General features: G+C 53.3%; 1 protein-coding gene across 7 annotated transcripts; it reads right to left on the minus strand.

Moving 5' to 3' along the window:
- On the minus strand, positions 1-27,863 carry UBE2G2 (ubiquitin conjugating enzyme E2 G2). Of its 7 annotated transcripts, none has more exons than XM_031460819.2 (7): positions 27,725-27,852; positions 16,881-16,991; positions 15,951-15,986; positions 15,810-15,855; positions 6,763-6,881; positions 4,269-4,393; positions 1-1,810 (listed from the first exon to the last, which is right to left on the minus strand). In XM_031460819.2, the coding sequence occupies exons 1-7, from the start codon at positions 27,765-27,767 to the stop codon at positions 1,319-1,321; spliced, it is 972 nt and encodes a 323-aa protein (XP_031316679.1). In that variant the 5' UTR covers positions 27,768-27,852; the 3' UTR covers positions 1-1,318. The 7 variants fall into 7 exon arrangements, with proteins under 7 accessions (XP_031316679.1, XP_031316683.1, XP_064332701.1 ...); XM_031460838.2 differs by having other exon boundaries at positions 1,560-1,810; positions 4,253-4,393; positions 27,725-27,849; XM_031460823.2 differs by lacking the exon at positions 16,881-16,991 and having other exon boundaries at positions 27,725-27,863.
- Between the last annotated feature and the right edge of the window lie 71 nt (positions 27,864-27,934).

The following is a 27,934-nucleotide window of genomic DNA, read 5'->3' on the forward strand; positions in this document are numbered from 1 at the left end:
TAGGGGGAAAATACATACCTTTATTTTTAACATAGGAATTAAACTCCATCACAGAATAATGACGCCATGGGGTTCTTTCTCTTTTGTTCCATTTAATAAATACAAATGAATAAAAACACTTTATTCTGCAAAGAGTCTGCCTCTCTTCTGTCTTCAGATTTCCTGGGGGCCCCCGAGGCCACCTGCCGACATGGCTCAGGTCCGCGCTGCAGCGAGGGCCGCTCCCCACCCCTGCCCCGCCAACCGCTTCCCCTCCCTGTGGCGGGGCTCCTTCTCATCCAGCAGGCCTGCAGACACCACTCAGGCACAGCCCCCTCCCTTCCCACCCCTCCCAGACGCCAGTCCTCGAACTGAATTTCAAATCTCAGGTGATCCGCCGTCTGAGGAGGAGGAGGAGTCTAGTTTCCACTGAAGCTCGATGTGGGCTCCCTCCAGCTGGTCCCACTGAACACCGAGACTGCGTGTGCAGGTTCAGGAGAACAGACCCCCGTCCATGGGTGCGTTATGAAAGGGAAAGGATAATGCAAAGTGTACTGTGTGTCTTGTAGACCGTCCCTTACTTCAAAAATAGAAACTCCTATGTAAATTTAAGCTGTTAAGAGTCTGCAGGCGACACATCTGTTATTGCTTATAACGGACCCCAGCGCGGAGCCGAGCTGCCCACACCAGACGACGCCCAGACCGCACCCAGATCCCCACCCTGGGCCGGCCCGCGCGCCGCACGTCCACGCACATCCACGCACGTCCATGAGCGGCGGCGGCGGTCCAGGTCGGGATACGGCGCGCCTCTGTGCTCCGAGCTGACGGGGGACTCCCTTCCCACCCCAAGTTGGGAAGAACGGTTTTGTCCCAATTGTTGAATTTCCTGCTGCAGCTGCCACGCACGAGAGCTCGGAACTTCCCAGTTTTCTGGCTGGAAGAAAACTCTGGCAGACCCAGAAGAAACCTGGACTAAAATCTCAGTCTCACGCGCTCCGGCCCTGGGAGCGCACCTCTGGGGACGTGCCGGTGACAGAAGCAGAAGTGTCACCTTTGACCAACACCAGCAGGGAAACGCCGGTCTTTGTGACCAGCGGGAAATTTCTTTTCTACGTGAACCCCATTTTTCATTAATCCACGTTTTAAAAAAGTGTTTATTTCCTCAAAGTATTTCTAAATGTGGTATTTTTAATACACAATAAATGAAAAGAGGTGACTAGATGGTAAGAAAAAAACCCGCTTGTAAAACGAAGTACTGAAACAGGGTTCCATGCCCCTCGTGGGGGCCAGGGAACCAGGAGGGCCCCAGACACGTCCCAGCTGCCACCTTCTGCCGGGGCTACAGGGCCCCCGTCTTGGGGAGGACGTTGCTGGTTCCAGTCCCCAGGGGGCCGGCGCATCCACCCTCACACTGTGGGAGGGAGGGAGGCCACCAACTGCTGGGTGTGTGGGCGCAACAGCTGGGAGAGGCGGTGGTGACGGCTCCCTGCACCACTCCTGGCACGCCTCGCCACACCCAGCTGTCACCGTCCTCAGGTCGTAATTTCAGAAGAGAAGCCTGTTTGGGGTAGGAAAGGTGGGAAAAAATAGATGCTGTGGTTCTGCAAGCTTGCCTTTTTTGGTACCAGCACAGAGTGTCACTGTCACCAAGCGTTTCAGAGGACACTGGAAACCGCCTGGCGGTGTGTGTGCACGCAGGTGCGGGCACAGTGCGCGGCTCAGAGCCCCAGCGACTTCTGCACGATCTGCTTGGCAACCTTGTAAAACTGCTCCCGGTCATCCCGCCACATTTTAGAGGCGTCCACGTTGGCCCCGCTCTCATCGTTGGGCTCTGAAAGAGAGGGGACCGTCCACTTTAAAGGGGCTCAAAAAGGAAGGACCTGGCGAGACCTTCCACCCCCGAGAACATCACTGATCTTCCTGGAGACAAACCAGAAACACCGACAGCTGCGAATCCAGGGGAAGGGCATCAGCTCTCTGAGCACGAGAGCCTCCTCCTGAGAAGGGGAGAGAGGTCAGCAGACAGATGGGCAAGGCCCCCTCTCAGGGTTCCGGCACCCTCGGGTCTGAAGCACCCACACAAGCCACCTGGGTCTCACTCTGGAAGCACCAGGATGACTGACACACTCCCACCCACCCGGGAGAGCTAGCCACAGACCACCCACCCACCGCTGTCTCCCGCCCTGGGGGGCTCTGGAGACCATGTCTCCCTCCCAGAGCCCCTTCCCAGTGGACCTGTCCGAGGACAGTGCAAGGGTGGGGCTCCACCAGGGACATCTAGCCTGCAGACACCTGCCCCTAGGATGGCTCTCCGTGGGCGGGCCAGCTGGGGCCAGCGGGCGCTCTATAACTGGTACTGGGAATCACACAGGGGCAGCTGAGGCCAGTGGGCAGTGAGGGCAGGAGACCAGAAGGGACAGAGCCTGAGAGAGGTGCTCAGGGGTCAGCAAGGGCCAGGAGGCTACAGGGCAGGGAGCACAGCCTTGCCCGCACACTGCGGACCCGCCCCCCTGCGCTGCCGTGGGCAGGGTCTCCACCCAACCACAGTCATGGTCACCGCCCTCCTTCCACGCACACGGCACACCTCCCCCACCAGGTCTACGTGCGCAGCCTCACGCTCGGCAGGCGCAGGACACAGCATAAGGCCCTCCGAGAGGCACCGTCCAGGGGGTTGCCAAGATCGTGAACACCCACGAATGCCTCCTTTCAAACCAAGAGCTACAAGGGGGAGGAGTGGCAGCAGCAGGCAGGGTGGCAGGCGTCCTGCAGGCCTCTCAGAGCGTGGGGCCCTTAGGAGGCCCTGCCCGGCTGGGCCCAACCACAGAGTCCCACTAGTATGGACAGGACCGGCTGCTCCCCACCCAGCGTGTCTGCCAGCAGAAACCCCAGGCCCAGAGCGTCAGGAGGGCCACGGCCACAGCCTCCCGGGGCAGTGCCAGCACCGAGGGCGCGGCCCAGGGGCAGCCGGCTGTGGAGCTGGAAAACAGCGCAGAGCAAGGGACGTGAGTCCTGGGAGGAGTGTGCACAGAATCCATTAAAACCTGAAAAAAAGAATTTACAGCAGAAATGCCTGTGACATTTGTAACAGCAGTATTTATGGGCGACATGTGAGGACGGTCGCGTCAGCCCCTCTCCCCGCCTTCCCGTGCCGGCCAAGCGCGGGCAGTGTGCCAGCTGCGTACCAGGCGCTCGGGCTCCGCCGTGTCTGCGGACGCTGGTGGCCATCACAGCACCCCCCACCCCGCCTCCCTGCAGGACCGCAATGCTCTCCTTCCGATGCTCCTCCTCTTCATGGAAGCACCTTTTCCTGGGACCTCTAGACCACTCCTCCCTGTGTCCTTTGAGGGCCCTCTCCTTCCACAGGCCCTTCCAACACTACCCCTGTCCTGCCTGTCACCTACTGTCTCCTCCAGAGATGACCCCTCGCCCTCACCTCCACGACCAGCCTTCGGCTGAATGGCTCCTGGAGATTCGGCTCCTGCCCCCGGGGTGGACAGCACACACCCTAAACTCTACTTGTCCCCAAATCCTGTTCCCTCTGGATTCCTGTCCCCAAAGACGGCAGCCCGCCACCAGGCCGTCAGGTCAGGAACACAGGAGCCACCCGCACACCAGTGAGCCCACGTCTTCCAGGTCCCCCCAGCCCAACCCCTTCCTCTCAGCCCGGGACCACGCCGGCCTGCTTCCAGCACGGGGGGCTGCTCGGATGATCTAACACCCCCACGGGCAGCAGGCTCTGGGGGGCCCACTTCCTCAGGGCGCCCGCCCCGCCGGGCTCCAGCCACACCCAAGCCCCGACAGCACCCCGCCACGAGGGCCAGCGCCCCGCTTCAGACGCCTTGCCCCCCCTCCCTGTTAACTCCTGCACGCTCTAAACCCACCTTGGGCACTGGCCTGGGAGCCCCTGCGTGCACCCTGGTCCCGGAATGTGTCACAGTACCTGCAACCTCCCTCAGAACGTGAGGCCTTACGCCCGGGGTCAGCGTCACACTGAGTTTACACCCAGGACACCATGTCTGCAGTACAGCGGCCCCGTTAGGGACTACTGCATGAACGGGTGCCCGACGACCAGAGCGCGACTGACCACGGCCCACAGTGTGTACACACAACACAAGAGCATCTTTAAAAGCCGTAATTACGAAAAGGAAGCTTACGCGTGGAAAAGCGCACACGAGTAACATGAAGGGGAAAGCAGGAAACAGCCTCCGTGCAGCGCTCCCAGAGGACACGCGTGGTACTGGGCAAGGGCTCCCGAGGGCCCGGGCGGCGTTACCTGCCAACATGCTCACCACCGACAGCAGGATCTTCTCCACGCTCTGCACGGGGCTCCACCGCTCGGCGCTGCTCTCGTAGCCCATGGGGTCGTCGCCGGGGGCATGCAGGATGGAGATGCAGACTCTGCCGTCGGGGTAGACTGCGGGTGGCAGAGCACACCAGGTGAGCCCAGGCCGCCTGGGGACAGGTGCTCGTCCGGCCCACGTGGTCCCAGCAGCCTTGCCGACTCCCGGGGCTCAGCTCGCTCGCTGGCTCTCAGGGCTCTGGGCTGGTCGAAACAGCTCCAGTCACCCAGGATGATTCCACTTCACATGGGTTGTTAAAGTATTATTTCCAAAGGGAATAAATGAAGGTCACCCGGCACTCAGATATTTCATCAAAGTATCTCATATAGTTAGGAATATTCACAGTACTTTTCAGAACTAGTTTCTTAGCTATTCCTAATTCCACTAGGAAATCTCTGAACTGGACTGTATAAAATGTATGTTCCCATGGCAAGGACAAAGGTGACTGGAATTATTTAAATATTGAGAAAAAGACAGGCACCAAGATTTTTCTCGGTGATGTATTCTAGCAGAAAGATGGCCGTCTGTGGTCTCTGGAAGTCAGCTGTGCCTCAGTCTACCCAGTCCACCTCCCATCACCACCACTGACAGGTCTGAGTCCAATGCCCAGCGCGGGGTCCCTCCTGCTGGGAGACCGCGAGCATCTCACACGCACTTGGGGAGATTCTCAGGTTAGCATGTGCTCAGCTATCCCGGGAGACTCACCTGTAAAACCGCAAGGCCGTTAAGTTACAATATGAAAAATAACAGCCAATTTTAAATAAACGCATCTCCTTCACCTGCACCCACGAGCTCAGGATCCTGTGGGCACCCAGGAACGTGAAGAGCCCTGAAGGTCCTCAGCTCCGTGCCTGGCCCCTCGCTCTTCTCTCTCATGCTTGTCTTCAACACCATGTCACAGGATTGCTCTGAAGGATGTGTTTATCTTTGATACAATCTTATTATTTCTACCTTTAAGTTGCTCACAATCCTCTTCACAGCTGCATTTTATGGTTAATCCCTTGAACTTGCTGACCTCCTCAGTCAGCTCTACTGACTATGCTTTTACACTCGGTATTATGGAAAACGCAAACACACACCAAACCAGACAGCAGAACTCAATGACTACCCGTAAGCACACATCACTCCACCTCAACACCTGCCGCTCGGCGCCAAACTTCTTGAAAGCATGAACGTTTCTCAGCACCTGCCGTGCACACCGAGTTAACGCTGAGACAAGAAAGAAAACAGTACAAAACGGTCTCTGAGGAGGACGCTAATGACCTACACTGACAACAGCAGCAGTAAACGAGATGCTCCAAAGCGTTTGGGCCACAAGTCCCGCAGGAGAGCGTGTTCCCCAGGCAGGCGACCCTGAACACTTCACGGGGAGGGAGGAGCCCGGCTGGGCTTCAAGCAGGGAGGTGCCGAGCCAGGGGCAGACCAGGGGAGGGTGCGCCAAGACGGTTCATCCGTGAACTGAGAAGTCAAGGGTGCAGAAAATTCTATAAATTCACCCATGGGTTAAACTGGCCTTTTGCGACTTGCCATGTAGAAAAGTACAGGAAAAGGCATCGGTTTCAAATAAGTAAGTATTTCATTTCTATAAAATAGTGTATCTTATTTGCTTTTCTTCTCCACAGTCATTAAGATCGTGATTATTAGTGCCAATAATCCTTTGTAAAAGGGAACTTCTTCCCTTTTTATACAGCATACTTCCTTGTTAATTCTCTTACCTACAACCCCATCTACAAAAGGAAGAAACAAAAACCGCTGCCGCTCAGGAATTCCGATACAAACGTAGTAAATTTATTTACAGGCCCTCATATATTCCTGTTTCTAAAAGTCATACATGTTTATCTCAGAGAAGAAGACTTGTAAGTAGAAAGAAAATCATCCCACCATTGGAACAGAACCATTGTTTACATTTTTCGCTACATTTCCAATTACATACATTCACACATGAACTTTCTTCAAAAAGAAAAAAGCCTACCGATTAGTAGCCTTTTAACTTGCTTTTCTCATTCACTCCAGCACGGATACCATCCCTTACCATTAAACGTTATTCTAGGTCACTTACAACATCCGTGTAGTGTCCTAACACGTGGATTAGTACAAGTTGCTTAACTCTCTACTACTGAAAACCTAGGTTGCTTTAAAATTTCTCCCCTTTTAAAAACAACACTGTGACAAAGGCGGGGGCGACCACGCTGGACTCTGACCCACCGGCTCCCTTCTGAGAGCTCCCCAGCCAGGCCAAGTGGTGTCCAGCTTTAGGGTCACGCTTCTCTCATCTACGTTGAGCTGTCCTTCGAGACTGAAATGATGATGTCAGCACCACCATCATTAACCTGCTAAAGTTTGAGGAGCACGCCCAGCGGCCCCTGTCACTGCGCCGCCGTCCACGCGCCCACCCCGCCGCCAGCCTCCCCAAGGGCCCCCGGCGCCGCTCCCGGGCACTTACTGTTGGGGTGGAACATCTCACAGGTAAATCGCATCTTTGGAGGACTTAACGGGTAATCAAGCGGGAAACTGAGGATGGCAGGAAAGACCCCGAACTCAAAGCAGGTGTCCTCCGGGCCCCTAGAAGACACAAGGACACAGGCAGGAGTGCAAGGAAGGCTTTTTTTCAGTATCTACCACATTTTAGGGAGTTAAGGAAATTTCTACTGCTTCACAAATGCACATGAAAAGATTATCCAAATAATAACAACAAATTAGTACTTTCTTCCGAATGGGAAGCAACGTCTCACTGTCCCTCCCAATCTGGTTTAAATCACAAAGACCGACTGCGGGCACAGTTTTTAGGGCAACAAAGGTGAGAGTGGGACAGCAGCACGTCGGAGCAACGGCACCAGAGGAGAGAACTCACGCCGGCTCTGTAAGACCTTGGGGATTCCATTTTTCTATCTGGTACAATTACATTTTAGGATAAAGATATAAGTCACAGTACAAGTTAGAGCAAGATTCCGCTGTATTAAATGAATGAGGGGTTAAGAGTCGTTATGTCAAAGGCTATTTTTAATTTTTAAATGCACGTGCGAAGTGATTTTGTAACCTTCCAGAAACAGATAAAGAGCACACGTGAGCTCACTGGTGACACTAGCTGCAAAGGGCCAGGCATGTGCACATGCACTGGGCTGCAAGCTGGGACCTGTGGCCTGGGCGCGGGCCATGTCCTGTGCCGACACAGCCACCTGAGCCCTCACTGTCCCCAGGCACGCACGTGCCTGTCTGCCTGGGTGGACATACTCCTCACATGGAAAATGGCAGAAACGGGCCAAACCGCTTCCAAAGTCCTGTTAAACTGTAAAATTCTATCCTGTAAGTTAACACTGCCTTGACCAGTACACACAGCAGGAAGGCCAGCCCGCCCCGCCTGCCCGCATGTTAACAGAGAGGAACTCCTCCACCCCTTACAAATTCCACTTCTAAATTGAATTCATAAATCTACCTTAGAGTAGTTCTTAAAAATCTTAGACCATCTTTCCAAGGCGAAGTTTTATAAGAAAGGAGAACGGCTGCACGAGTTACAGGCACTGACACGGGGCAAGTACTCGGGGAAGACGCAGCACTCCAGCAGACAGGAGCAGACCCCCACGCTGCCCGCGGGAGTGGAGAGCGCGGCCCCTCCGCCGGCTCCCCTGCTCCGCCAGGCCCCGCACGCATCATGACCCCAGGACAGGGCGACCCGCACAGGCCGAGACCTCCATGACAGGAGCCGCTCAAAGACACAAACCACAGAGAGGAGGCGTACAAACAGCTCTGCTTTCCCATGGTGACAACCCGGGGGTGGTGACAGCAGCCAGAGGTGGGCCCAGGACAGCACGGGGGTGGGGGTGGGGTCAGATAAGAACAAGGCGAGAAGTGTTTGTAAGACATAAGCCTTGACTCTGAAATCTGTCCCTGCTGTTTCTGGGGAGGCCAGGGTGAAAGCACCTCATCTTGGAGGGATGTGGCCCGAGACCGGAAGGGGGAAGCCCTGGGCAGAGGGGAGTGCGGGGCCAACTCGCAGCAAACTGCCCGCCCCCCACGGTGGACGCCCCAAAGCCTCTCCCTCTGAGGCAGGGTCTGCACAGACCTGGGGGGAAGTCTGTGGTCCCCCCTCACCTGCTCTTCCGGGCAGATGACAAAAGCCGCCCCGTTAGCTCTCCCCGCATCCTTCCGAGGAAGGTGTCAGGGTTAAGTGACGGTCCGGGTCCCTGTCAGTTTGGCAAGAGCTCGAACGGCACGCCCAGGAGCCTGGGCAAACGGAGGCGGTCTGTAAAGCGAGGCTGTTAACACACTGGAGGGCTCGCCAGGGCCCCAGGGCTCCTGGCACAGCTGCTTCAGAACAGAAAGGAATGTCTGGGTTGCGTTTCTGGACTGAGCCAAGAGGTATTTGCTCAATACTTTGATCACAGTTCTTTGTTTCTCATAATAGAGCTTTCTTTAAAATTAAAAAGGAAGAAGCCCACTGGGTCTCCAGTAGCTTTGGAAGCATGATCAAACATTTCCTAAAGTGCTCCCGCATCTTAACTGTCAAAGCTGTTTCCACATGCTCTGGTTCGCCGCTGGTTTGACACTGGGGTTCAGAGGGCCAGCTGCCCTGGACTCGCAGCCAGGTGGGCCCCGGTGGGCGGCACACCTGCTGATGCCATGGAAAACGCTGTCGAGAAGATTCCTGAACCAAGACGAGAGTGGTAATTGGTGTTGTTTTTGGACAAGTCGCACTGCCGCGCTCCAGGCCAGCCTCCTTCTCCTCCACCAAAGAAGGCCTCAGCCCGAAATCTTCAGAAAGAAAAGGGAAGAGTATCAGAAGAGAAAAGCAAACCCAGCTCCTCCGAGGCCGCAGGTCACTTTCTATCTTAACGGATTAAAGCAACGGCCTGAGTGACTTCAGAGCTCGGAGGTGAGTGTGCTCATCTTCTGAGGTGAGCACCTGAGTGGAGCTCAACCACCACCTGGACTCTGTGCAGAAACAGCGCGTCACACAGCTCACGCTGACGTGCGGGCCTCGGGGGAAGGGGGTGCGGAGGTCACAGCCCTGGTCTCACCCGACCGCCACCCAGCAGCACTCGCCCTCCAGAGGGACAGTGCCCAGCGCAGCGCCGCCACCACGCCGTCACTAACAGTCAGTCATCGCGGAGCCAACAGAAAGTGGAGACACGCTCGCTTAGTCTTCCAACGTTAAACGCGAGAGGAGCCGCGCTGCGCTCCTCACTCCCACCCGCGCTCCGAGATGACGGAGGCGGCAGGCAGGCCGGGCGCCGTGTCTGGGCGAGGGGGGCCGCCTGCCTGGTGGCGCGGTCCAGGGCCGCAGCCTGCGCGTCACTCTGGCTGCGCCAGGTGTGGAGGCAGCTGGTCTGTGCTATTCCCTTCTCCAAGTTGTCCCAGCATGTGCACAGAACGTCTCAAACACACATGCGACAATGCTTTAACTAATGGGGACGTGAGCGCCCTCACTGGCACTTCAGCTGGAACTGGGTTACTGAGGGGCAGCCACTCTCCAAAGCCACGACCACCTGAAGCACAGAAAAGAAAGGAGCGTGGTTACCCAGACCCCCTTCCCGTCCAGGCCAGGTGCCGCCCCCCCCCGCGAGCACCCAGCGGGGCAGCCGTGCAGGGGACGGCGTCAGAGCAGAGGCGCCAGCTCCACCTGCTCCCTCTGCCCGCAGTGCAGCCGCGACTCCTTCCCACGCCCGCCTCCCCACCGCCGGAGGGGTGCACGCCCGCCCCAGCCCTGGGCCGGGCGCCCGGCTTCAGCCCAAGCAGAGGCTGAAGGGGCACCTGCTGCATCTGCCGGAGGCGGCCCCTGCGGCAGCGGGCTGCACAGACACGGCCGGGAAGGGGCTGCCCCCGCCGCAGGAAAGCAGGCCGGGCGTGGGGAGCTGTCACCCAGGCAGTGCCCCCGCAGCCTGTGTCCTGGCACCTGCTGGTCCCAGTGGGGCTACACGTCTACACCCAGCTGGCAGCAGCCCTGCCTCAGCGCCGTGTCTTGGGGAAGGACCCGGGCAGCCGTTTTGCTGCCGTTTCCTCTTCTGTTGCGCACTAAGCGCCCCCAGCAACCCGGACGTAAAGAACCAACGCTGGGAGCTGGGGGAGGGCAGGACAGGCGCCTCTGTCAGGAATCACTGAAGCAACAAACACAGGCTTTCTTCCATGTGATTATTTTCAGGATTTAATCTGCTCAAAAGGAGCTAAGAGTCATCTCCGAATTTTGGCTGCAACAGAAATTTCTGAAAACTTCAAATCAAATACACTTTAACTATATTTAAAGTGCACAAAGTAAGTCCATCAATCATACGAATTTCATAGTGCATTTGGATGGACATAAACTCTGACCTTGCCCAGAATGAGTAGGAGGGTCAGAGAAGACTCAAACACACGAGTATACACAGGAAAGCAGGCGAACCCCTTGCGGGCCGCCCCTCCCGAGTCACCCCGCAGCCACGGCGAGCCCCACTCTTCTCCCAGGCTCGCCTCTGTGGGCATGAATTCACATACTCGCACCCACAAAACTGGGTTATTTTTTAAAAATGTCTCATGGCGCTGCTGGGAGGAATTTTAAAACACCTAAATAAATGGAGAGACATTCCACGTGCACGGACTGGAGCACTCAGGATCGTTAAGGTGCCAGTATTCCTCGGACTGGTCTGAAGACTCAGCGCAACCTCTCTCAAAATCCCAGCTGGCTTCTCCACAGAAACTGACAGCTGCTCCCCAAATTCCAGCAGGAAGGCAAGGGACCCAGAACAGGCAGAGCAATCCTGAAAAGGGAGAACACTACACTCCCAATTTCAGAACTTACGAGCTAGAGCGACGGAGACCGTGTGGTGCTCATGGGAGGACGGACAGAGCACCGGAGCAGAAGTCAGGCCCGCAGCCAGACCCTCACATTCAGGGTCAACGGATTCTGACAAAGGTGCCAAGGTAACCCAATGCAGCAAGGATCTTCTCTTCAACAAACGGTGCAGGACAACTGGACAGCCACCCACTGAAGGATGAAGTTGGCCCCCTACCCAAAGCCACACCCCCAAATCATCCAAAATGGGCCAAAAACCTAAATGTAAGAGCTATAAATATAAAACTTCTGAAAGAAAACGTACGAGAGAACTTTTGTAACCTTGGGTCATATGACACCAAAAGCATGACCCATACAAGGAAACAACCGCCGCTCTGCACTTCACAGGAATTAAAATGCCTCAGCTTCAAAGCGCCCCGTCAGGAGACGGACAGGAGAGCTGCAGCCCGGGGGAAAACATCTAAATCCCACATTGCCTGACAAAGGACTTGTATCTAAAATACATAAAGACCTTGAGGACTGAATAAGAAGACAACCCAGTTTAAAAATGGGCAAAAGTTCTTAAATTCACCAAAGAAGACATGAGAATGGCCAAGAAGCCCAGGAAAGGGCACTCCGCACCACCGGGCACTGAAACGCGGAACAAGTCCACACGGAGACCCCCATGCCCACTAGGACACCCGTCAGCACCCAGCACCCAGCAGGGCGGGGAGGTGCAGGGAGGTGCAGGCAGGAACTCCACGGCGCGGTGGGAGCCTACAACGGTGAGCTCTTCTGGAAAACAGCCCGGCAGTTCCTAAACGTTAACATGAACTGACTGCTGGGGCAGCGCCGCTGCTGTGGGCTCAGCTGGGAGGAAGGGCTGGGCGTCTCCGACCCGCATGTGAGTGTGGCAGCAGCCGAGGGCCCATCTGCAGTGGACGCGACTCGGCTGTGACAGGAAGGAGCTGCTGACGCCGGCATCTCCGAGAAAAAGGGACTAGACAGCGATGACTCCACTTGCAGGAAAGGTCCAGAAAAGGTAAATTGATCGAGTCAGCAGGTAAGAGGTGGACAACCGAGGGCGGGGAGGGGGACTGAGCGCAAACAGGCATGAGGACCTTTTGGAAATAAATGCTCTAAAGCTGAATTACTGATCATACACTTAATACAGGTACAACTTACGATGTGTAAGTCACATCTCAGTAAAGCTGTTAAATGTATCTGGCCACCTCAGGGTGTCCTGGCCCCGACACTGCTGCCACCTCGGGCGTCCTGGTGTCACAGGGCACTCAGTGCCCACCCGGCCGGTGCCTGCAGAAGCGCACCCCCTGCGTGACCACCACCACCACCTCCAGGCACAGCCTGACGTCCCGCGGGGCGAGGCCACCCGTAGTGACAACAATGGTCCAGACCTGCTGCCCACCGTCTGCTGCAGCCTTGCTGAACACGGGGGGTGGGGGGGGGCGTCCATGAAGTCAGTGCATGGACTCTGCCGGAACGGCTGCAGTGAGGCCGGCATCCTGCCAACTGGATGTCCATGACTGTATCAGACAAGGATGCTTCTGGGGTTTTTTTTATTACTATAGTGAATGTTGAAATGAACCTCCTCACACAGAGGTCTTTGTGACACTTCTGATGAAGAAATTCCCACGGTGGGAACTATTGGGTCAGAGAACATACAGCACAAATTATAAACATCTATTTTAGTATCTCAGGTTTATTTTGGCAGGCACAATGCTGAGAGGAGACAGTCTTCTGTAAACCAGAGGCCTGATCTAAAGGGCGGTGACCGTGACTTCTGCACCCAGCGCGGGCCAAGCACACACAGTCCAGGTGAAGCGAGAGCCGGGAGCCCTGGCACCCGCAGGTGTGAACTGGCTTCACCCAGGCGCTGGCGGTAACGCGGGGGTGCGGTCAGCCAAGGGTCCCGGCCGTTCAGGAAGGGGAGGAGCCTTCTCATTTCACCACAGCCTCTGGGCCCTGATCTGGAGATGGGACGGCAGCCTGGCCATGGAGCAGGCAGGGAGGTCCCCACGCCAGCCGCTGTATGAAGGCCGGGGCGGGACAGAGGCGGGCGGCGAGACTCCAAGGGACTTCACATCTTTTCGAGCCACTGAGGCTGAACTGCCGTCCTGCCGCCACAGGCTCTTCCTGCCTGACAGAGGCACGTCCACCTCCAACACCACGGCCAAGGCCCACAGGTGACGAGGGCCAGACACCCCAGAGCTGGGAGAGGTGAAGTCAAGGGTCTAAGACCACGTTGAACCTCTGTTCTGACCCAAATGAGTGAAAGTCAGAGGCAGAGTTCAGGAGGCCTGCCCATCCGGGGGGCTGGAAGGCCCGGCCCTCTTCTGCTGGGTCACACGCTCAGACTTCACTGTGAGCACGGCTGAGAGTCACTCAGGTTTATTTCCAACTTTTAATCAGAGAACAGGCTGTGGGGCATCACTACTGTTAGTTAGTTTGCTGTGTTCCCCACCCCAGTCCCTTAATCTTCTTCTTCCAGGGTAGAGATCTGGGGTCACCCAGGACACGCCTGCATCCCCTAACATAACAGGCACTCTGTATTTGTCTCTTGAGCACCTGAAAAGATGTTTCCTCACTGCACAGCTGAGAGGATGGAGGCCCCGAGGTAAGCACGCCTTCAGAGGCCGACTGCACCAGGCTCCCAGAGGTGGAGGCCGGCATGGCTTTTAGGGACACGAGGGTCTGGAAGAAACCCTGGAAACGATCAAAGAATAAAGAGAGAAAAGAACACCCATCACTATGGAGTGGGACTCAGCCAGCTGTCTGCCAAACAGCAGGGGGAGCGAACCAGCAGGAGGACAGTTAATTCCTTAATGGGTGTTTGAGCACATCTGTGAACGGCCTCCTGTTTTGACAGGGTCTGGAACAGGACCAAAGACCACAAACTCACCAGATCTTGAAGCAGGGGAATTCCACACTAATGCAGAAAGCCTTATTCAACATAAAAGTGGTCTACCTAAAAATAGTCCTAATTGCTTTTTAAGACAGGTTTTCAAAATATTGGCTTAATTTTATGCTCTTTATCTATAATTAGTAATTTTACCCTAACAGATTCTTAACAACAGACACTTAAAAAACCATCCTGTAAGGCTCAAGCGTCCCTGTAAGGCCTTCTAAAGAAGTCTACGTGGACGTGCTCAGGCACCACTTCCAAAGATGGAAGAACTGTCAGGTGACTGTGCGCTCTGCACCCACAGAGGCCCCCTGACAATCTGTGCACCCACGCCAGGCTTGCTGCCCTGGTGGTGTGCCTACATGTCTGCACGAACACAGAAAGAATGAATATGACGTCATAAAGGAAAAGAACAGGTTACAAATCAAGTTCATGTGATATGATCTCCTGTTTCTCTAAAAATAAAGCTGCAGCTGGGCCGAGTGCACAACGCCCTGTTCCATGAAAAGAAGGACACTGCTGACCAGGAGACTCACCATCCAACTCGTAACTGTTTTCGGGCAGTGAAGACACAATACCATGTTAGACCCACATACAGACTGCGAAGTCATCCTCCTGCCAGAAATATTTAAACCCGAAGGAAAGACAGGCATCTCAGGCCCAAGCAATCAGGGCATTACAGATCACCAGGAAGCATTAGTCTCGATGCCCTTTCTCCAGACTGCATTTATTGATGATTTTTTAAATAATTTGCTTTTCAAAAAATTTCATTTTCACATCAACTTCCATGTATTAATCTAACCCACAGACAACATTCAGCAGCAATTTGTTTCTCAGACTAAATGTGATGTAAGCAGCGGGCAAACTAAGAAAGTCTGACGATGTCAACATTACCGCCTCAAACCAGAGTTCATGCTCGCTCCAGCAAAGTCACACTCCCTCCAGGCTCCCCCAGGGCACCATCAGCGAAATCCAACCTGAAAACTTCCTACCTAATTAAAGGATCTCATTTTACTAGTGAGAATACCGAAACTGATGATAACCCCAACTTCTAAATTACACCTGCCCACATTTTGTTACAAATTCAGTGAGTCTAAAAATGGCCAAGGACTGCACATCTGAAGTAGAAGAGACACAAAGGGCCTGGGTCATGGGCCAAAGAACACGCTGGAATCTGGGGTCAACTGGGCTCTTTTCAAGCAACATCATCATGAGGGAAATACCGTGAAATCCAGTCCAGATCTTTCCAGAATGGGGACAGGAACCACATTGCTCACCTTTGAACTAAGCCACGTCTCGAGTCAGGGACAAGGGAAGGCCAGACAAGGCAGAGGGGAAAAGGAGCAGCAGCAGAGGAGGAGTAGAACATGGGGGTGTGGGAGGAGGAAGTGGGGGGCAGAGGGGGAGGAGCGGGAGAGGAAGGTGAGGAGGAAGCCAGGCGCACAGTGGGCAGGGCCCAGGCGGCACCCGCATGCTAAGGCCCCCTGCCCACGGTCAGAGCCCCAGGCTCACAGGACTTCTTGCAGCCAAAGCCCACTCGGAGGCTAGCCCAGCACAGCCAGCCACACGACATCCAGACTTTATTATCCTGAAACCACAAATACAAATACTCACACTCGCCCTTTTCACGGCTCCAAGGAAACACTCTCACTGCTCTGGATGGATGTCTGTGCTGCTTTCTGCTCTCAGATCAGCAGATGAGAGAAAGCCTCAACCTAAGAGCACACCTGGCCTCTTGCCGGTGGACACTTTTGCGCTGGAGGTGTCTCACAGGCCTAGTTTCCAGTCAAGGCTTAAAACCGAACAGCACATGGGATGAACTTACATGATCAGTGCCTCCCACTCAAAAAAGTTCTCTTCGTTCATGGGGCCTGCAGGGAAAGAAGGAATTCCACATTTTAACTTTGAGGGCAACTTTGGCAACCAGAAGCAAATTATAAAGAGGTTAATTCCACACCAAACTTACCTGCCACAATTCCTTCCGGAGGGTTCAAGGTTAATTCTACAAAATTAAAAAGTAAAACCATTATGAAAAAGAATGATTATGTTGCATTTTAACTAAAAAGTGTAAAGCATACCGAAGACTATAAATTATATGGTACACATGTTAACAGATGAAAATGCTGCTTGTCCCAAGTGAATGTCTGCTCCAGTTACATTTCTGATCAAGACTCTGTAAGCAGTCCTTCATACCAGCAGAGCAGTTTTAGAACTGTAAACACTTACAAATGAAGAAACATACAAGAGGGTCAACTGTCTTTCCAAAATATTCCCTCTGGATATTTTGATTAAAGCTCACAAATCAATCACAATATATTATTTCCTAACTGAAATGGACTTTCTGTCATTGCGAAAGTTGTAACAAACCTTTCTGAAGGTGATAAACTAGAGCTGTGAATAGCACTGAGGTTTCAAAAGCCTGGTATCCTCAAGTTCATCAAGTGGTCTACAGGCTGCCGGTCGACCTCCGACTCCACGCTACAAAACCTGTGGGCCCCCAGGCATGAGGCCCCACAGGGTATCAGACCAACACTGGGAGCAGAAACAGGAGAAAACCAGTCGGCAGCAGCGTCTCTTGGCAATTTAAGAAGGTGAGAAGTTGCTCAAAGCCTGGAGGCCCAGCTCTGCCACCTGGGAGCTGCTGCTGAGGAATGTGACTCCCACCCTCGGCCTCCTCACTGTGCCCACAGGAGGCCCCAGGGTGAAGCCACGCCTGTGGACGGACTGGAAAGTGGATGACGGGAGATGGAAGGGGACGCGGGCGAGACGGGCAGCCACGCAGGACCACGGGGCCAGACGGCCAGTGCCTCCCGTCTGGGCCGAGTGCCACGCTGGGATGCTACTAGAATAGTGAGAAGCATACAAACAGGAGAGCGACAAAACCAGACAGACATACCATTAACAGTCCCTGCCAAACAAACACAAGCCGTAAGGACTGGAACAGAGGAAACAGAGCCGTCACTGTCCTCAGATGCTGTGCGTACCGACACGGAGAGTCCAGAAGAATCTAGAGGTAAATTATGAGAAAAAGTCTGCCGAAGCTGCTGAATACGGGGTCAGTAAACAGAACTGAGTTGTATTTCTACACACAGCAAGTGAGAAGAGGAAACCTAGGGAAGACAACCATTACAATGGGTAATGTGTAGAATCAAGTGCTTCACAGATGTACAAGACCCATTACAGAACAGAAATTATTAACACGTAGTATTAAAAGACCTTAATAAGTGGAGATTTTATCACACAGATTAAAGAACTCAGTATTACAAAGTTACCCATCCTCCTCACACTGAAATCTATGCATCAAGTGCAACCTCAGCCAAAATCCCAGCAGGTTTTCCTGGAATTTTACAAGGTAATTAATCCTAAAACATCTGTGAAAATGCAAACGGCCAAGAACAGCTCTGACATTCTTCAAAAGGAGTAAATGGGAGAACTGCACCCACGGGCCATCAAGGCTTCCGACAAAGCTACAGCCAGCCAGGCAACGGCACCGCACACGGCAGACCAGGGGAGAGAAGGGAGCGCGCCCGGAGCGGGCCGTCAGCCCACGAGGAGGGCAGCAGCACCCAGAACGGAGGAGAAGAGCCGCCTGCCCACAGACGACGCTAATCTTTAAGAACAAAATATAAAGCCTTTTCCCTGCACACAAAAACCAAAGCGTGTGAGAAAACAGGGAGAAGGGGCAGGCGACATAACAGAAAACACATATACAGGTCTCTGCCCCAGGTCCCACAGAGCTCCTAAATCCCTCGTAAATTCACAAGGGCAAGCGCAGTAGGAGGGTCTCTGTCCTAATGAGGTGGCTCCGGGTGGGCTCGGGGCAGAAGTGGGGGGCGGGTAAGACCAGGCCACAGTTCGGGTTCAGCCTCACCCCCAGCCCCCAAGGTAGTGAGGGGCCTGAAACTGGGGTTAACGATGGATCACGCCTACAAAGGAAGCCTCCATAACATCCCAACAGCATAAGGATCGGGGAGCTTGGGGGCTGGTGAGCACGTGGAGGGGCTGGGAGGGCAGCGCCCCAGAGCAAGGAAGCTCGGCGCCTTTCCCCACACCCGCCCCCCCCACCTCTTCCATCTGGCTGTTCCTAAGTCAGCTCCTTTATAACAAACTGGTAACCCAGTAAATAAAGGATCTCTGAGTGCTGGGAGCTGCTCTGGCAAATTAACAGAACCCGAGGAGGGGCTGTGGGGACCTCCAATTTACAGCCCATCAGTCAAAAGCACAGGTGACAACCTGGACTTGCAGTGGGCACCTCAAGGCTGGGTGCGGGGGGAGTCTTGTGGGACTGAGCCCTCAACCCGTGATTTCCAGGTAGGTCATTAAATTGTAGGACACCCAGCTGGTGTCAAAGAACTGCTTGGTGTGGGGACAAAGCCCACATGCCTGGTGGCAGAAGTGCTGTGAGTGGGGGAGTAAAGGAGAAACACAGGAGAAGTGAGGTGTTCTAATCCCGGCAGAAGAACGAGCAGACCCACCAGCAGAGAAGACACGGTGGCAAATGAGCACATGAAAAGGTGCTCAGCACCGTGAGTTGTCCGGAAATGGAAGCCACAGCCACTGAAAGGCGTGGCTGTGCATCTTATGGGTAAAATGTCTGTACTAGCCAGCACAGAAGAGCTAACATTAAAAAGACCGATAGTATCAAGAGTTGCTAAGTTAACAACTGGATCTCTCATGCACCACGGGAGATGCAAACGGTCTCGCTCCCCTTTGGTAAACAGTTTGACCACTTCTAATGGAAACAGTTTAAACATACACTTACCCTGAGACCCAGCAATTCCACTGGTGAACATCAACCCAAGCGAAATGAAGCCCCGGACAGGAGAAGACGCCTGTGACACATACAGCCGGCAAAGGGCCGTCTCAGCTCCTGAAGGAGGCCTCCCAGATCACTAAGAACAGACAGCCCAGAAGAAAGCCAAGCACAAGGCCTCAACAGGCCCTTCACACACACAAAGGACATCTAAGTGGCCAGTAAACATACGACACGGTGTTCAACCTCATTAATCATGGGGAAATGCAAACTACAACCACAGTCAGAGCTCCACCCCCGCCAGGATAACCCAGTAATCAGAGCTGAGAAGGTGACTGCAAGGAGTGTCCACACAGATGAGGAGCCACAGAAACAGAGGGGGAGGAGGGTAAACTGCACAACCACTTTAGAAATGAGGTTGCTCTTGTCTACTACAACCCAGAAACTCCCCGCCGGAGCACAAACTCATAGAAACATGTGCACACGTGCACCAAGAGATATGTCTAAGAATTTTTTTTTAATGCTGATGTCATGACTTAGAAGACTAGCTTCATCACACCAGTCAGAATGGCCGTCATTCAAACATCCACAAATGACAAATGCTGGAGAGGCTGTGGAGAAAGGGGAACCCTCCTACACTGCTGCTGGGAATGCAGTTTGGTGCAGCCACTGTGGAAAACAGTGTGGAGATTCCTCAAAAGACTAGGAATAGACTTACCATATGACCCAGGAATCCCACTCCTGGGCTTGTATCCAGAAGGAACCCTACTTCAGGATGACACCTGCACCCCAGTGTTCATAGCAGGACTATTTACAATAGCCAAAACATGGAAACAGCCTAAATGTCCATCAACAGGTGACTGGATAAAGAAGAGGTGGTATATTTATACAAGGGAATACTACTCAGCCATAAAAACCGACAACATAATGCCATTAGCAGCATCATGCATGCTCCTGGAGACTGTCATTCTAAGTGAAGTAAGCCAGAAAGAGAAAGAAAAGTACCATATGAGATCGCTCATATGTGGAATCTAAAAAACAAAAACAAACACAAACAAACAAACAAAAACAAAGCGTAAATACAGGACAGAAATAGACTCACAGACAGAGAATACAGACTTGTGGTTGCCAGGGGGGTGGAGGGTGGGAAGGGATAGACTGGGATTTCAAAATTGTAGAATAGACTACACTGTATAGCACAGGGAAATATACACAAAATGTTATGGTAACTCACAGAGAAAAAAATGTGACAATGAGTGTATATGTGTCCATGAATGACTGAAAAATTGTGCTGAACACTGGAATTTGACACAACATTGTAAAATGATTATAAATCAATAAAAAATGTTAAAAAAAAAAAAAGAAGACTAGCTTCAGAGTCTCGGTAGCAATCAACATGCTTTTGTGCAGATAAACTTACAACAAATTATAACGATCCTCATATGAACCAACCTCCGGAAAAATATGGGGAAACAGCAGGTAAAATGTCACTGGATGTGATTAAGGAGCTTTACGCTGTAACACTGGGCACTCTCCCAAGAGAGACTGAGAACGGACTGTGACCAAGGACAGCAGCCTAAGCAGGAGCAAGGAGAAGCCACCACTGATGAGGGGTCTCAGGGAGTCTAAACCTTACAGGACAAAGGACAGTTTAAATATCCCCCCACCGTCATGAAACACTGTTCCAACTGGTGGTTTAAAAGTCTGCCGTGTGTCTCTGTCTTGCTATATAATGTTATGTGCTGAAAAGTGCACAGTTACAATTCTAATCACAGAGTCACTCAGCTCCAGGGTGCTGTCTTCACCTTCCATGTGCTTCTTGGTGGTATCTGAAGCTCCAAGGGGCTCTACAAGACACAGGGCAATGGGGCGACCATTTTGGGTGGCCAAAATGTCCAGAAGTGGCCAACCACTAACCATGTACCGGCTAGCAAATATCACTTCTGCTTCTTCTCTGCCAAGACCTACTCCAGGCAGTGTGGAGGTCGTGGTGACTGAGAGACACGGTCCTGCCCTCAGTGCACGTAAGTCCCAGCGGAGGCAGACAGGCAGTAAACAAGGAGACACGTAAATGGAGTGTTCTAGGTGCTGCTGGGCGCAGCGAGGACCAGGGCGAAGTGACAGAGAGGCCGGCCGGGTTATCAGGAGAGGCCTTGCCATGCAGGTGGTACGGAGCTGGGCCTTCTCTTAGCTGAGGCATAACTGACACGTAACCGTATGCTAACTCCAGGTGCCACACAGCGATGCCACGCCGTATCTGCTGTGGAGTCACCACCGCAGGAAGTCTACTCGGCCTCACCACCACCACAGACAGCTACGGAACTTTTTTGAGATGAGAACTTTCAAGATCTATTCTCTTAGCAAACTTCAAACATACAACACAGCATTATTAGCCAGAGTCACCATGTGTCCATGACATTCCCCGGGACTTACCACCTTATCGTGAGAAAGAGCCTCACACAGATGGGGGCAGATGAACTGCAAGCTGATAAGGGGGGGGGGGGCACACCGTTAGTGGGAGAGGGGCCCGGAGCCTCGAGGAGGAGCTTAGACCAGAGGGCCGGCCTTCCTCTTCCTCAGTGGGGCTCCCCTGGGGACTGCCCTCCCCCACAGCCTCCCTTTGGGAGAAGCAAAGTCTAAACCCTGCAGCTGGAGCAGGGCGCCGCCCTCCCGCCTGCGTCCTTAGTCAACAGCACCATCTACTGGTCAACACGGGGTCACAGTGCTCGGGTTCTCCAGGCAGAGGGAAACTTCTGGACTACATTCTGCTTCCTTGTTTTGTTGTCAACACATGCACATGCACGCACACACACCCATAAAGCTTCAGATTTAATAATAAAAACAACCTCAAAAACAGAAGCAAAATCTTACTATCAGGAATTTGCAAAGACCATTCTTTGCCACTGATTCCTTGAGAATGTTAATTTGAATTTTAAAAAAACATTGTTTTAAATAGTGGCTTAAAAAATAGACACCACACAAAATGAAATAAAAATATATGCTTTGACCCAGCAGTCCTATTTCTCGGAATCTAACCCACAGGTACACTGGTAAAAATAAGAAAAGACACGTGCATAAAGCTATTCGTCTCAGGACATTCTGTAATAGCAAAAAAACTGGGAACACCCCCAAATGTCTATCAACAGGAGACCAGTCAAATTATGACACGTCTACTGACAGAACACCTGCGGCTGTGAAGAGGGATGACGACTACGCCGGGTGCTGGCACCACGCCAGCTCCAGGGCGCGGCAGGTGAGAAGAGTAAAGCGGAGACGAGCCTCTAACGAAGGTCTCTGAGGAGGTGATTAAAGGTAAATGTGGTCACGGGGTGGACCCCAATCCAATCTGACTGGTGTCCTTATAAGAAGATCAGGACACAGACATGCACGGAGGGACGACCAGGCAGGGACACAGGGAAGAGACAGCTGTCCACATGCCCAGGAGCGGGGCCTCGAAGGGACCAGCCCTGCCACATCTGGACCTCGGCCTGTGAGAAAGGAACCTCTGTGATGCAAGCCCTGGCCTGTGGCTCTCAGTTACAGCCCCCCAGGCAGGCTGACACAGCACTCGAACAACTGGACAGCTATCTGCAAACCAGCTGTAAGTAAACCTTGACCTTTTCCCCATACCATATACAAAATGTCCCTTGACGTGGATCACAGATCAAAATGTAGGAGCTAACAGTATAAAGAAATCACGGGGAAAACCTTAGTGATCTTATGTTAGGCAATGATTTCTTAAACATAACACAGAAAGCGAGAAATATTTTAAAAGTCAATCAACTGGACGTCACCGAAATGCTTAAAACCTGCTCTTTTAAAGGCAGTGTTATGAAAATGACAAGACAGGCCACAGGAGCTGCGGTGCAAGGGGCACACGTTCGCCCAGCAGAGGGAAGCAGCTCACAGCGCACGCCGGCTGTTTTCTAAAAAGGCAAGCCAGAGTCTAAGAGAAAATATTTACAAAATATCCAACATATAACTTGTACCGGCATTATATAAAGAACTCCTACAACTTAATGAGGAAACAATAAACCCAGTAAAAAGTAAGCAAAAGACTCCAGGAACATCAACAAAAAAGGTGTTTGGATGGCGTACAAACCGTGGGCTGATACATGACATCTCTGGTCATCAGGAAAATGTGAGGTAAAGCCACAATGAGATACCACTACACACCCAACAGAATGGCTAAAAAGTTTTAAACTGACCATAGCAGGTGTCAAGCAAGGCAGTGGGGCTGCTGGAACTCCTAACACACAGCTGGTTGGGAAAAGCTTGGCTGTTGCTTTAAAAATCAAACATACAGTTCACATGAGACCCAGCTGTTTACCCAAAAGAAATGAAAACAGATGTCCACAGCAGGAAAGGTGCCCAAATGCTCACGGCAGGTTTATCTGCAATAGCCAAAGGTCCACCAGCAGGTGAGTGCAGTAACAAGCCGTGGTCTGGCCACACAGCGGACTCTCCTCTGCAGTGAGAGGGGTGGACCGCGGACGCAGTCAACAACCTGGCTGACGCGAGATTCACCCATGCTGAGTGAGAGAAGTCTGACGAAAGGAGACTCAAAACAACCACGGTGAGTGACAGAAGGCAGATCAGTCACCACCTGGGACCTGGGGGTGCAGGAGAGAGAAGGCAGAGCTGGATTACAAAGAGGCAGGAGACCTAGGAGGGTGGGGATTCCACACATCATCCTGACTGTGGTGACGGCTTCACAGAACTCATCAAATGTACTCTTTATATCAGCTTCCTGTATGTCAACTGTACCCCAATACAACTGCCTTTTTTAAAAAAAGGTGGCTGGAACAAGACACCACAAAGGTTGAGAAGAGAAAGCACAAACAGGGATAAAATACTCGTAACACATATAACCAACAAAAAATTAGGAACATAAAAAGGGACAGGGAACTTATAAAGAACTCCTACAAATCAGAAAGAGAGAGAAACCACACTATGAAAATCTGTTAAAAGACACGAACAGACATTTCACAAAGGGAAAAACACAAGTCATCTATTAACATGACACAACGCTCAGCTTCATTCACTAATCATGATCTACAAATTAAAACCACAAGGAGCCATGTCACACCCATCGGGTGGGTGGAAACAGACCTGCATGGGACCAAGGGGTCAGTGAACATGGAAAGTGACCAGTGCAGAACATGCACACGGGAACCACCCACAAAGCTGACGTGCGCACGCTCCAGGACCGCGTTACATCCAGGTCTACACCGTGCACAGGCACACCACAATGTCCACGGCAACCTACGTGCATGATCCTCCAACATTGGAAATAGCCCACGTGCCCGGCAGCAATGTAAAGGGTAAATACGGGCTTATTCACAAAGTGAGATACTACCCAGCAGTGAAAAGAACACAGCTGTATGCTTTAGCATAAATGAATCGCAGAAACCGCACTTAGCAAAGATTCAACTTGCAGAGTACACACTGTGCAATTCCATCTCCACTCAATATAAAAACGGGCGAAAGTAAATAACACGTTGTTTAGTATATACTGAGGGGTAGAACTATGAGGAAAAGGGAAAGAACAACGCACACGGCACTGAGTGGCAGTGACCCCGACGGGGGTGGGAAGGGGCACCGAGAGGTCTCAGCCACGGCTAGAGTTCTGCTTTGTAAGCGGGGTCACAGGCACAGACGTTCATTTTACTGTTCCATCTGAACATACATCTTTTACAGCCTTTACATATATGACATACTTCACAATAAAAGATGCTTTAGAAAGCTGAGAGGGATTAATTACAGGGAAGGAAGACAGTAGCGGGAAGGACTGGCTGAGACTGGTGGTGCAGAGAAGGCATCTCCGGGCAGCAGGGCAAGAGTAATGATGACACCAGCGAAACGGAGCCGATGCCCGGAGAGAGGGGAGTGTGCCAACGACGGCGCCACTAGGGCTGGAGAGCCGCGCTCGGCTGGGGGACGAGGCGAGGTCAGAGAGGCAGAAGGGCCAGAACAAGTAGAGCCTGAGCTGTCAACGCAAGGACTTCTGGGCAGTGGGACAGGATCTGAGGTGCTGCTATGCTGAGGACAGGGCAGAAGCAGACCACCGTGAGGGCGGTGCCATAGCCACAGGCCAGAGGTAGCAGCTTAGGACGGTGTGGGACTCCAGATAAAGTCCAAACAACAGATACAAAAGAGAAAGTGAGTCTTCAAGGATGAATCTGTTTTGAGCCCAAACAACCAGAAGAATGAGGCTGCCACCAACTGAGAGGGGGAGACTGCGGGGCCACAATGGGGCAGGAGCACAGGGGCTCAGTTTTACAAGCCGAAGTTTGGAGTTGCTATTACTCAGTTGAATAGTGTCCCCTAGAAACTGTGAATGAATGTGACCTCATCTGGAAACAGGGGCTGCGCAGATGTAATCAAGTTACAAGGAGGGCACACTGGATTAGGATAGGCCCTCAACCAACGGCTGGTGTCTTTGCAAGAGGAAAGATGGCCACGCGAACACAGGGGCAGAGACTGGAGTTAGGCTGCCATGAGCCAGGGAACACCATGGACCGCCAGCAACCGCCAGGAGCCAGCAGAGGCGAGGAGAGATTCTTCCTAGAGCCTTCAGGGGGAATGAGGCCCTGCCAGCACCTTGATGTGGGACTTGCAGCCTCCAGAGCCGGGAGAGAGCAAGTCTCTGCTGTGTTAAGCCCCCTAGATTGTGCTGCTTTTCCAGGGCCGCCCTGGAAACCAGTCCCTAGGTCCATCTCTGACACTCCCAGAAAAGGCCAGATGACGCACGAAGATAAAACATCATGGAGAGGTATCAGTCTAGGGCATCTTGGTTCTTTTCCCGTCTCTCCTTTTTTTTCGGTTGTAAGAACCTGGGCAAATCATTTTGTCTGTTATGCAATTTCCTGTAAAATTTGTAAAACCAGAGGCCTGAACAGAATCATTTCTAAGGTCCTGCCACCTGTGTCTGCTGCTCTGACTCTTCTCAAATACAAGACAGTGAGCCTGAGCCCCACGCACATCTACCTAAGCCCATTCCGCACAGAAGCCGTTTCTTTAAAACCTACCTTCCCACTGCTTGTGCCGCCTAAAACGTGGTAGGAGGCCAAACCAGACGCTAAGGCACGGAAGACTCACTAAGAGGAACTTTACCATGTTACTTCCAACAACAAAACTCCCCTCTTTAACGCACTGTGTCCACATTCTACGGTATTGTGACAATTACCGCAAACTCAGTGGCTGAAAACAACACCCACCGATGAGCTCATGGTTTCTGTGTGTCAGAAGGCTGGACACGGTGCAGGCCAGACGGTTCTCTGCTTAGAGTCTCCCGAGGCAGTAGTCAAGGTGTTGGCAGGGCTGCTGCCCCGAGTTCATTAAGGTGTCTGGCAGAATCCTGTTCCCTGCGGCTGTAGGACAGAGGTCCTGGGTACCTCACTGCTGTCAGCCAGGGGTCACTCTCAGGTTCGCGAGGCCACCGTACCCCCAGCTCCCGGCCCAGCAGCCCAGGCAGGTGGAGGCCTTCTCACCCTCCGGATCTCCCTACCACCTCTCCCGCCTCCTCTTCTGTGTGGGGGCCTGACGTGAGGACGGGGTTCCACCCCGACAATCCAGGACACTCTCCTGTCCTAACCTCATCAGGTGTGACCTGTGAACGACTCTCCAAGGCCCCCATACACCAGTGCCAGGGTTACAGTCTGACCCAGCAGCCAGGGGACGGGGGACTTAGGGAGACAGCTGCACAGCTCTGTCTGCCACACATACTCCAAAACGTCATATACTTACACATAAAAACACACACAGTACACTTATGTGATACAACTTCGGAAGTCAACAGCTATTTATATTTTTTATCACCACAAATTGACAATATGGTAGAAATACTGGATGAGGTTTTTGTTAAGTACAATAAGGGGGAAAATATTAGGAACTACAAGCTGAACAATGTCAAGACTGGACAGAAGCAGCCACCTAAATTTAATTCCCCAAGCAGGCGTTCCAAGAGTCCTGTGCTACAGAAATGAGAAAAGAATACCTGCTCGCAGTCTCGAAACAGGGCTAAACAGACTGAGACAGACACTGAAATGCAGACAGGAGGGCAGGAAATGGTACAGGTTTCCGGGCATCTGACCCCCAGCCAGGCGTCCCATGAGGAGACAGAGGCAACAGCCCCCCAACATCCAAGCCTGTGCTGGGAGGGAACCATCTCTCCCAACTCTTCCCCTTATGTCTCCCTTCAATCTACGCCCGTCCTTTAGAGACACTGGATGATGCGTGTTACTGAAACGTTTATTTTAATGAGCCTGCCTTTGCGACACCGGTCTGCTCAAGCCAAACAGCAACACGGCCACCAATGTGGTTTAGGAAACTGAGGTGCATGTATTCCTTCCCAAGGAACTTTGCTACATTTATTACTTTATTTTATGTTCGAGCTTCTGAGGGCGTCATCAGGATACTGATGACAAAACCAGCCAACACTACGTACAGCTACCCGCCAGATTCCCGGCTGCGCCTGACCCTCCCCGACGGCGAGGGCGCGGAGGGTCAGGCCGCTAGCACGCGCCGGCGGGCCCCCACCCCGTGTCCACCCGCTCGGCAGAGCGCGCCCAACGCGAGGGCAGCCCGCCTTCTCCCCGCAACCGTCCCGGGAGCCCAGGGGGAGGCTTCGGCGCGCCTCTCCCTCCGCCTTCCCCAGTGAGGGAATCCCGCTGGCTGCGAAAGCAGCCGGCGCCGCGAAGCCCTGCCCGCTCACCGAAGAGGACGCCAGGCCCGACCTTTCGCCCCGAGCTCCTCACAGCGCGCTCGCTCTCCTACTGCTCGGCTGCGACGCCTCCGGGCCCCTGGGGGCCCTCCCCTCGGCCCCCCGCGCGTCCGCGAGGCTGCGCTCGGGACCCAGCGCGACCGTCCAGGCTCGCGCAGCCGCCGCGGCCCGGGCTCGCGGCCGGGAGCGGACAGAGCCGCCCGGACCGCGCACAGACGGGCCGCGCTCGGCCGCGCGGGGGCCACCGGGGCCCCGAACTCACGTTTGTACTCGGCCATCAGCCTCTTGAGCGCCGTCCCCGCCATCGTCCGGGAAACAGCTGCGTCGTTCGCCTCGCCTCCTCAGCGCTCGTCCCTCCCGCCTGACGCCGCGGCCGCTTCCGGGTCGCCGCCGGGCACAGAAGCCCTTCCGGGGCGCGGGCGCGTGCGCGCGGGCGGGGCGGCTCTGGTGCCGGGTCCTGCGTCACGGTCCC

This window comes from Camelus dromedarius, chromosome 2 (genome assembly GCF_036321535.1).
Source record: "Camelus dromedarius isolate mCamDro1 chromosome 2, mCamDro1.pat, whole genome shotgun sequence".
NCBI classification, from domain to species: Eukaryota; Metazoa; Chordata; class Mammalia; order Artiodactyla; family Camelidae; genus Camelus; species Camelus dromedarius.